General features: G+C 44.1%; 1 protein-coding gene across 2 annotated transcripts in view; it reads left to right on the forward strand.

Annotated features, from left to right (window-relative positions):
- Nucleotides 1–11,600, forward strand: part of LOC311020549 (C-terminal-binding protein 2-like) — a 158,646-nt gene that overhangs the window by 114,443 nt on the left and 32,603 nt on the right. The window contains exon 17 of one of the 2 annotated variants that reach the window (XM_084020640.1): nucleotides 4,496–4,553. In XM_084020640.1, the coding sequence (XP_083876766.1) occupies nucleotides 4,496–4,553 (58 nt within the window). Of the gene's footprint in view, nucleotides 1–4,388; nucleotides 4,554–11,600 lie in introns of both variants that reach the window. The other variant, XM_084020642.1, reaches the window with a different exon arrangement.

The following is an 11,600-nucleotide window of genomic DNA, read 5'->3' on the forward strand; positions in this document are numbered from 1 at the left end:
TTGCAGTGGAGATATTTCAGTCGAACACATGTTTTGGTGGAGTCAGAGATGTAGCTTTACTTCGTTCAGTGCCTTTTCACTCTGACTCCACTCTTCAGAAATTGCCTCCACATTCACCTTTTAGCCGAAACCCACAGGTTTCTTAATTTGGCGAGAGGGCTCCTCTGAGAGATGGCCTCAGTCAGAAAAAGACCTTTTTCACTTTCTCTTCCCTCCCCTCTGTGTCTTCTGTGCTATTATAACCTAAACAAGATCTCCTGGGCCGCCAGCCTTGTCAGTTGCTTTTGTCTTCACAAAGGGAGTAGAAAAGAAAGAGATGAAATGGAACACAAAGAGCCCCGAAAGAGATATACGTTTCTGAAGTGTAAAACCGGCTCTTTCTGCTTGTGAAATTTCGTGTCGTACAGGGTGTCGGATGGGGAAGCGCCGTGTGAATGCATAACTTCTTTCGGGAGTGATGCAACAGCTGCAGCAATGCACTGTAACGCCTGGCACGGCATTCACAATTTCTTCTGTGGCGTTCGGATGAAAACATTTCTCCTTCTGTGTGCGAGACGCGGTGGAGGGGCTGCGACAGCACATCCGCGGCGTACGTCGGCCACAGTGTGTTGAGAGCTCTCAACTTTGAACGCCGCTCAACTCTGCACCGATCATCTATCCAGTGTTAAAGTGCACTAAAAAAAAAAAAACGATTTATTTTTGAGTGGCATTTAAATGATTTGTCAAGTCTAATTGAAAAGGCGACGGGATAACTTCACGCTTCTGCAGCCCAAACATCAACTGGGAAAAGAGCGTGAATTTCTAGAAAGTTTAAAGGGCTTCGTTACCCAGAAATCTTGCAGGGTGGCATGAATAACTGTAGCTCTCCACGAATGATAGATCTTTGATGATTAATTGATTATCAAAATAGCGGCAATTAATTGAATAATTGTTACAGATCTAGACATCAGGAGTTAATGGGATAACTGCTGACTTCACAGGGCACGATATAATCTTTGTTTTATCTATAATTTGCAATTCAGGCTGATCAAATAGGAAACGATACAGGCATTAAGAATTTAACATATCTAGTGCAGTAACATCCATTGCCTGTGATACTGCGGGAATAAGTGATGAAACTGCAGTACCTGACTCTAGATTCACAGTATGCATCTTGAAAATGGTGTCGTGCATTAAAGCACATTGCAGGTTGCGGTCACAGAGGAGAGTCTGACAGTGCATGAAATGCATCAAAGCAGAAAGGCAAGATGTAATTGCAAAACATTTGCGGATGGGCTTCGTCATAAATCACGCTTTCGCTTGTAAATGTCAGTCTTTCATATATTGTTGCGATGCACGTTTTTCAGACCGCATGGTCAAAAATCCTGATTCATCAAAAATCGAGACAAAAACTTGTATTTCGAAGAATATTGTGTGTATTTGCTACATTTTTGTCTGATCTGAAACTAGCTTCTCTGGTCACGATCTGACTTGGTAACATTTGCAGACTTGTCAGGGAACCTGCGAAGACGACTACCCAGCCACTAGCAACACAAGCTGTGAGTGTGTGTGGAGCAGAGTGCCTGGCCTCGCTCTCTACAGCAAGCCAGACAATCCCTGGAGTTGTGCGTTTCTGTTTTTTTTCTTTTCTTTTTTCTTTTTCCTGAGTGTGTGTGACTTTCTCCTCCTCTCCTCCAGCACCGAGCGCATATTTTCTCTCAGGTCAATCCCCTTATTGTTAAGTTACATAACAGCACTTAGTCAAGTAACAATCCTACAGTGATGGTGCCAAGGGCTGCAGGATAACTGTACTTCCTCTCTGGCACTCCTCTGGCTGAGAGCTCTTCTCAAAGTTGCTGTTGACTTTTCAACCCGCTTAGTGGAGAGTTCTTTTTTTCATCTTTGTCTTCCCCTCTGGAAATGGATCTACGTCTTGCATGAGTCAAATCTCTGGAATTAATTTATGGAAATGAAGTCATGTATACCACGGATTTGGGTTTTTTGGTCAAACGTATCATCAAACTGCTGAGTAGCCCATTCTTGCAAGCCCGTGGGTTTTTTACCATCCCCTTCAGTCGAGACCACCATTGAGAACCCAACAGTGATGAAATGTTACGTTTGATGTGCACAGGCCTGATTCTTAGTGAAAGTGGAGGTTTGGGGGGGATACAAACCTCTACATATTTTTGTGGATATAGTCAGTATGTTTAATCAGTGGACCAAATTATATGTGGTGGACAAAACGTGCTGATGTTATTATGGGGCTTGGGGATAAGGTCACTTCCCCATCTACCTAGTACTCACCTCATCAGAGACCACTATACCACCGATTATAACACATAGTAAACTTTGCAATAAATAATGTTAATTTGAACATTATATTGAACGTAACTTTTAAAAATGAGTGTTGAACATAGATGCCGTTACACTGCACGGTATCATATTGTGATAGCGTCATTTTATTCCCACCCTGATGTCGTATAACCGCCACATGCTGCCTTCGTAATGATTTTCAGTTAATTGTCTTGCAGACACCTGTGCACCAGAGCAGCCCGTGTCACCGTCTTTCCACCGAGCCGTCGGTGAAGTGAAGTCTCTATCAGAAGAGTTTAGAATGACAAACTGGTGAGATGGATGCACCCCCGCGACCTGCCGCTCATGCAGCACAGAGTAGGAGATGCCCATGCATGTCTCCTCCGGTCTATTCATAGCTGACGGTTTCCTGCTTTCCCTCTTGCTCAATTACTTCTCCTCTGACTCCCACGTGTGCGTCTTCAGCTCTATGGCCGGAAGGCTTACCTTGTGGAGGAGGGAAGCTGAAGCACAGCCGACTTGTTGAGCAAGCGGGAGCTCACGGTGTCTTGAACAGAGGAGGTGTAACCGCAAACTTTTCAAATTTGCTCGGCCGCACCCGCCTCCCAACAGCCGAAATAAAAATGCAACATCAATTCATAACCCGCGTTATAGGTATAATTTGCGGGCGCAGCGCGAATGTCAATGTCATCCTAATAAATACTCGAGCGAGAGCCGTTCTCAAAGTGCAGCACTCAAGGATCGGGCCCAGGTGAATGGAGGTAGGATGAGGTTGTAACTATGAAAACTGTGAAAAACATGCAGTTAAAATATAGGAGGAGGAGGATGGTGTCACACTGTACTCGTCCTGTTAGACGAGGATTTTCTAGTACATTCCACTTCCTCCCACCAACCCCCTTCTACGTCTTTATTCTGCTGATACAACCTCCTCCCATCTGCTGACTAACTGACCCACATTCCTCTGTGTGACTTGCCGCCCTTAGAGAGAGTGTGTGTGTGTGTGTGTGTGTGCTTGCAAGCCAACATTTCTGCTTGTCATCTCGCGTGTGTCTCTTTTTTTCCCCGTGTGCATTCTTGTGCCCTCCTCTGTCTATCTCTGCCCCCCCCCCCCAAAAAAAACAAAACTGTGCCATGTCCCTCAGGCTTCATCAGGAACCAGTTAGAAGATCGCTCTTTAGAGGATCATCAGTCACTGAACATAAATGATTGGTAAAACGCCTCATTTACTGCAGAAGTGACAGTTCTTCATTAAATTAGATAAATTGTGCTCGCTGAGAAGAGGCTCCCTCCAGTGGGGAGTCGAGTCTCTGCAGGGTAAATTATTTTTACATTTACATTTACATTTAGGTCATTTAGCAGACGCTTTTGTCCAAAGTGACCTACAATAAGTACGTTTGTCAAAAGAAAGAAACAAAGAAACCACAACGTATCATTGCCGATAAAGTAAGAGCTAAAAATAGAAACAAGTGTTCTCGTCTGAGTAAAGTAGTAGCTGTTCAGCAAACATACCTTAAGAACAACAGTGATACGATCAGTGTGCTAGATAGGTAAGGGTGAGTCTTGAGCCTTTTTCAGATGATGGCAAATGACTCTGCTTTCCTGACATCGGGTGATTGTGCGATGGTTTTGAGTTGTAAAACGACTGTGTGATCGCTGTCTGGGTACAAAGCCTTTGAAACTTCCTCAGCGTCTTAATGAGCATGGACACACACAAGCAGTCACACCTGTGGTGCTTAAGCTGACGGATAAAAGAGCTGTTAAAAGGCATGTCTGTTAAAGTCACAACTCATTGGACTACTAACGACAGAAACCAATTTTTTATATAGTAGCTTCAAAGTAAATGTAAAGATCATTACTTTAGCTTGTCTTTAATATGTTGTTGTAGATCATTAAGTGTACAGTATTTTGATTGTGACCTCCCAAGGGGAGAGGTGTAAACTGGCCTGAGATTTGTACGACACATCAAATGGCAACACTTCAAGGATACCGTCCCTTACAAAAGAGTGAATGACGAGTTGTGAAATTTGTAGGGGATCGACTTGACGCCACTGACTGCTTATCAAGAATAATCTTGTTCCTGCTTTCTTGAATTTCAGGTTTAAAGCATCTGCGAGCTAACGTCTGGTGCACCGGAGCATTCAAGACTTTAAGGAGGAAGAGAGGTGGATCCAAAAAGCGAGGGAGCGTTTGAACCGGTGACGGGATGGCTCTGGTCGACAAACACAAAGTGAAACGCCAGCGTCTGGACAAAATCTGTGAGGGTGAGAGACTCCTTTGAATCTCCTTACTTTCTCCTCTTTCTGGTTTTTCTGTACGTGTGTTGGGTTCAGGTGCTGGCCCTCATTCGCAGGACATTTGGAAATTGATTATCCATGTTGTCTTTGTGTGTTTGTGTGTGTGTTACTTTGAGTATTAATTCCATAGGTTTACGTTGAAGCTAGATACCCTCCAGTGTTATATGGAAATGACGTTCCCACCGGTATTCAAGCCTTCCAGTCCTCTGCCACAAATTCAGGGAAAAGCCAGTGGGATCGTTTGCATAAGTGTGTTTATGTGTGTCAAAAGGGAGCCTTGGGACCAGCCGAGGCTCCGAACTTCAGCTTTGAAGGTTGTCTAGAGGATGGAAAGAGTGTTTGTGTGTGTGTCCTAGAGGAGGTCGGGTTGATGGCTGAATGAGACTTGAGTTCGATGTTTCCAGATTGCTGGAGAGATGAAGTAGGAGAGTTTGTAATAAAGTGAAGCACTCCTCAGAGCCCCGAGATTGATTATAGTGGGTAGTGGGATTGATTTGTGTGCGAGTGTGCACGCATGCATTTATGTGCTTTGTCTTTCTCGCACAAACACACAAACTTCCTCACTTATTTTTCAACAAACCACTGGACCAGTAAAGTGCTGGATTACATTTCGTAGTGTGAGTACGGCCACTAGTTTCTCTTATTGGGGATTTGTTTTATCCATCTTTGTGAGAAGCTGCAACATAGTCCTGATGTTTACTATCCGGACTTCAGTCAGGAACACAGAAGCACTGGTTCTTCTCTTAACCCCAATGGGTGTATCAGAGTGGGGCCCAAAGCAAAGCACTGAATCCTGCAGCGTTTTAACCATTGAGCCATGGTAGGACTCTGAACTAGAAAGGTGGAGGCAAAGCTTTGTCAGCAGCAGCAGCAGCAGCAGCAGCTTTGAGTGTAACAGCGTTGGTGTAGGAGGGAGTCATATTTAAATGGACTAGCTTGGGCTGTGATCGGTGTGTGAAAGAATGGGAGGGGGGGGGGGGGGGAATCAATCAGACTTGCATGAACTAACCCAATGCTTTATTTGAAGTGAGAATCTTGTACAGAATGTACTGTTACCCCCGTGTCTCCACTGCATCAGATGCAGGTTTTGCATATTGGTCTGACGCAGCAGATACTCTCATGTTCACCCATGCATCCATCTCCACCGGGTCTGTGCACGCTCCTTTCTGCATCCCACAGGCATAACCGTGAACTGAAGCCGTTATTTTTACACAAAACACACATAAATGTAAAGTTGATGCCCAGTAAAACACTGCTTCTTTACTACATCACTATAATTAACTACATATTATAAGGGTTTATCCAGTTCTGCTTGTCTTCTGACATGCAGCAGAGCTTTCATAAATATTTCACTGGTAAAATATGCAGCAGGAGTCAGTATACGTCAAATTAAGTGCTTGTTGGATGATCACAGTGTCTGAAAATTTCCTCCCACACCTTTCCAATGTTGGAACTTGTTGTTCTTCACGCAACTACCTTTGTCGCCACGAATGCCTCAGAGGAGAAACTGACCCCAAAGTCTGCATTGTTTTCACCTCTGAACCAGTTCTATGACTGGAGGCGTGAATTGAAAACAATTGGTGAGCAAGTTTACGTTGCAGCTTTGTATTTATTTTGTTGTAATTTGCAATGATTGGAGTAAGTCTCCTTACATTATGTAAAATAACAGGCAGGCAATTCAGTGTTGCTTCGGTTCTCTAGGAGCAAAACCAGGATTAAAACTCTACAGAGTATCAAGTATCAACATTCCTCTTTTGTTCATGTCGAAGGAAAATCCCATTTAGACTGAGAAACACAATATAATGAAGCATAAATGAAGCAGTGCTGCTGTCTGTTTCCACCCTCAGAATGAGAGCCACATGTGGCATCTAAGCTCTCTCCAAACCACCAGGCCTGCTAGCTTGGAAACACTTTTTCCCTTTTCTCCTTTTTTTTTTTTAAATACAAGAAGAATGGCCATGTCCCGTCTGAGGAGGCAACATGTTAAATATCACGCTAATATTTTTGACCCACAGATATCATCAGTGTTTTCCACGTCTCCTCCCATTGCATATCAACAATGAAGTCATTCTGTACGAAAGACGGGGGGGGGGGGGGGGGGGGGTGGGGGGGGGGTTCTTTTTTTCCCTGCTGCAGTTAGTCACCACAGCTGCTCTTAAAAATGTGTAGAGGATGGTGATTCACATCGAGGAAGCTTAAAGATCAGAGGGTGGTGAATCATGCTGTTTTCACAGTAGCGTTAAATCTGCTCAACCATATAAAAAGGGTATTTCAAAACCAGAGGCATGGGGTGTTCTGCACCATAATGCGAAAGCCACCCACTATTATCTATAAACAGAGTGCTGGGACCGAAGCGTGAAATAGAAATCAAAGTTTGCATCTTGTGTATTGACAAAAAGAAAACCTGCAATATTATGGAGCGATTGTGACGGCGTTGCCGTCGTGGGCTGCCGGCTGGCGAGACGGCGAGGGAGGCTTCCCTAATCTCCATTTATCTTCTGAGGATACGTGTGTCAATGCGATACTTGTTTCACAGCGGAGTGCATTGATTACATGTTGACTCATCGTAATGAGTGGCTAACTGAACGGCGCCTGTGGCCTAAATCGAATTTGAAATGGCTGATCGAGTGTGGCTGTTTGCTCCCATCACAAGTAGTCACGGTACAGGAATGCCGATTTTTCCGGAACAGCGGCGGTTTCGACCATTGGGGGGATATCTGATGTGATTCACTGTCCTTCGCTTTCATGTCGGACATTCGCGGTCCTCAAGTTTGACACGCCATGTCTAAACTAGGACTGCAGCTCATGTCCATCAGTTGTGATATCGTTTAAACTATTAATACTTTAGGCTGCCATCAAGTTGTCATCTGATGTGTTTATATCACCATGACATAAAACAGAAATGGGCAACGAATGCTCAGCTGCAAATGGAGATTTTTTTTTTTTTTTGCTTGATGCATTATTTTTGACATTGTCCATTGGTAGTCAAATTTTTTTTTTTCAGGAAATAGTTTTAGCCACATTCTGGACCCATCACATCTTGTTCTTAATTAACATTATGGCATCACCTCCTGTCTTTTTGCCTCATTAGATTTTGGCTTTCGACTGGTAACTCCAAATACCATGCACATTGCACTGTGGCAAATTATAATGGGAATGTTATAATCACTATTAACAAACTGTTAACTAACACTATATCGCCAAAACAGTTCATCTTGATCCAAATTGTCAGATGAATCAATAATGACATCATCATTATTTGCAGCCCTGCTAAAACGATGCTAAACACTACGGCAAACTATGAATACCGTATTTTTTTTTACTTTAATCACTTAGTTTCAACACGGAATTATTCAGTTCAAATTAAAGTGAGTTTCACTGGATAAACCAAACGACTACACTCACTCCTCTATTATAACAGCGTTGTTTTAGTTTAGATATCAGCTTTCAAAATGTATATGGTACAACTGCTCCTTCTGTTGTGGGTTTGATGAAGTGCCAAGAAGAGTGTAACTGCAATAAGGGAACTGTGGCAAACATCTGTTGCGAGCATCAGTTCCCATACTCTCTCTCTCTCTCACCCCCCCTCCCCATTTTCTCTCACTCTCTCTCTCTCTCTCTCCGTCTCCTTCTGTCCGCTCCATCTGTGTACCCAGCATGCATTGGCTCGGGCAGCAGTGCGAGTCTTTGCCATTGCCGTTTAGCCAGAGCTAACTGGCTGATCCGGGGCAGACATGGGATGTGAGCGGGGCGGCGACGTGAACTAGGTCGCCGTAGCAGCATGATCATGAATGTCGATGTAGAAAGTTGTAAATCTGTGCTTGGGCCCAAACACCACAAGGTGGGGTAGTGGAATTTGTCATGGCGTGTCCAAGTGGTTTGAGTTGGCAGTCAAATAAATATGTTTAATCCTCGATAATGCAGATCATTTTGACGTGTGTATGACTGCAGGAGACATTTAAACAGTGGACAGTAAATAATGTGGCCAGTCAAGTGAAAACACCATAAAACGTACCCTGTGAATTATTCATATTCTCACATTTAAGGGACCTGCAAGCTTTCTTCTTTTTTTTTTTAACAAAACACTTCATATTGAAAAGAGAGTGAGAAATAGCGAGGTTGTGGAGGAAAAGGGAGGGGGGGTTGTCCTTCCTGATGTCATCCTCCCCTGCAGGGGCGGGGGTCTTCATATCCAGAGCTTTTCAGCACAGGCTCAGGGCTCTGCTGCATCCACCTCTCTGCTTTCATCCCTCCCTCCCACTCATCTCCCAACGCTCTGGCATCCAGCTCTGGTATGAAGTCATCGGAGCGGTCTCCGGGTCTGACCCCCCCTCGGGCTTGTTCCAGGCTCCACACCAAAAACCCATGACCCCTTTATAGGCTTTGTGGAGAGGCAGGGAGGGGCATTGAGACATTGAGAACTGGGGGGGGGGGGGGGGGAGCAGATGAAAAATGGGTAGAAAGTGTTGCTTTTTGGATGGAAAATGTGTAGCAAACTGGCACGTGTGACCGTGTTATTATTCTCATTAGAGTGTGACTGCCTCTTGTGCTCACCTGATTGTGATTTTCTGGTACAGCTCCTCTTTTCCCCGTAGTGTCTACATTTGCCTCTGTATGAGCTGGCATGTAGCTTAGCCATTATTGAAAGTTGGAAATGAGTTCCCGGAAAAACCTGTTTTGAAAATGAATTCTTCAGCTACAATACAAAGTATTTTAATGACCTGTGGCTTCTCTGGGATCTGGAGGGTTGAATGAAAGATGGATTCGAGAGAATGCACCTAAAGGAGATGAGGTTATATATTATGGATCTCTACGTCATCAACATAGAGGGGATTCTGGAGAGTTGGTTGGCTTTTGTTTGCTGTTTGTGAATGCATGCTGGCAAAATGGAAAAAAAAACTGTGTCACCTCGGAATGGCACCGAGCAACGATGTGATTGTCATTTAGAGTATCGACCTCCATTTTCCAGTCCATTTGGTCTCTGATGCTTGAGATACATAATCCCACTGGAAACGCATGCAAAGAAGCTATGTTCATAATGTCTGCTAAGTGTGCATTGGATTTCATCTGACACCATTCTTTGCAGCCGTGCTGCCTTTGTAATCCCGTTTCCAGTTAGTGGCTCCTGCCCCGCGCTCATGCATAAGTCAATGTGTGTTTAACATTCAAATCATGCCTTGAGTGCGTGACGTATCCCACCGTCGGAGACAGTTGTTTTTATTTCTGTGGCAGTGCAGCGTCCACTTTGAGTTGGCATATTTATTCATGTATGCACGTCAGACCAAGGCCGAGACTTTGGCGGAGGCCGTGCATGCGTGCGTGTGCATGTGCGTGTGTGTGTGCATGTGTGCGTGTCTGTGTGCGTGTGTGCATGTGTGCGTGCGTGCGCGAACGAAAAGGGACATTAACGAAGCGGCTGGGCTGCGGCCACCTCTGCTGCATGTCAGAAGACGAGCAGAACAGGGTAAAAACACTGAGTGGGGATCCACAGCAGTGTGTGTGTGTGTGTTGCAGGAGTGAGTGACAGCAGATTTAATCCTAATGGGCTTGCTGCATGTGAACACTCTGATTCCAACTGATTGGTAAGGCATGCAAACATTTTGCACGGTTAAAACATGAGCGCATGCACATATGGCGATCAACCTCCGAACTCTGGACCTTCTTACCGGAACCTGTTCGCTATAGCACGTGGCAGATGTAAAACCAAAGGTGACTGCTCTTTTGCTGTTCACGCACCCAGACTTGGAAACGATATCCTCCCTCACGTTTGAGACTGTTGACTTCTTTAAGTTGTTGTTTTTTTTGGTTTGATCTGTGGTAACTGGTTGCCGTGTTTTAATGTAACCCTTGTTAAAAAGGTGCTATATGAATAAAGTTTGTATTATTGCTATTAGATGTAATATTAATATGGAGGCAGGGAGTGAGAGGGCTGATTGACAGGGAGATGTGGAGTTTTTATTCAACAGCGGCGAGCGTCCTGTGTGGCAGATTAGCCACAGATCTTACTGTTGTACATCATGTTTGTCTCTTGTTACATGCTGCTTAATGCAATTTTCTCCAATACTGTAAGATGTAAAAAAATAAATAAAATGATTACACTATACAAGGCTAGAGTCGAGTTTTTCTGAAATCTATTAACAGTAAAAAAGAGCTCTGAACTGCATAATTGCATCCTCACTCAAGGTTCATTTACTGGAGGCTTCTATAAGTCGCACTGCATTTTTTTCACCAGTCAAGTCTTATTCAATGTAAGGTCTTTATAAGCTTCTGCTGGGGTGGTATTATATTTGTTCCGAAATCCTGGGCTTAATTCCTAAATCCCTCTGTTACAGTGAATCTGCCGTTGTGTGCACAGTCTGGCAAGTATATGGCAAATAGAGGAACATTAGAATTTGAAAGTCAAACATCGTTTTAGTTTGGAGCAAACACAACTCAGTGATTTACTCTCCTGTCAGGATTAGATCGGCAAACCCAGAGTACACACCTCTGCCCCTGTCTCGCTGTTTGAGGTCGACTTTATGGGAATGAGTGATCTGCTGCACGAAAGCTCCAGTCTTTTGAGAGCCAGGCTGGAAGAAGTAATGAGGAGCGGATGAGGTCGGGGAAGCCAGGGGATTGCATATACTTTGACAGGCTGTGTGTGTGTTTATTTGCATATATTTGCTCCGAACATTTTCTCCTAAAACTGAGCAGCTACTTTTAAGTCTCAAAGACTAACTTTTAAAGGCGCAATACGCAATATTGCCCATACAGACAGCCTCCGACTCCTCCAAACACTTTGAGCTCTGTCAGCCTGTTTGCTGTAGTTTGTGCTGTTAGCGCTGTTAGCACCATTAGCTACGAGTGGCCGGTTCAGGCGTCGCAATGAGAGCTGTTGAGAGGCAATCAAAATGCTCCCAATCTCGTCTAACGCACCTTTAAATTCGGAATGATATACATGAAGTCTGGCTTTTAGAAATTATTTTGATTAGGTGATGAATGACACCCATACTTGAAATGACACTAAAATTTGAT

This window comes from Eutrigla gurnardus (genome assembly GCF_963514095.1).
Source record: "Eutrigla gurnardus genome assembly, chromosome: 11".
Classification (NCBI taxonomy): Eukaryota; Metazoa; Chordata; class Actinopteri; order Perciformes; family Triglidae; genus Eutrigla; species Eutrigla gurnardus.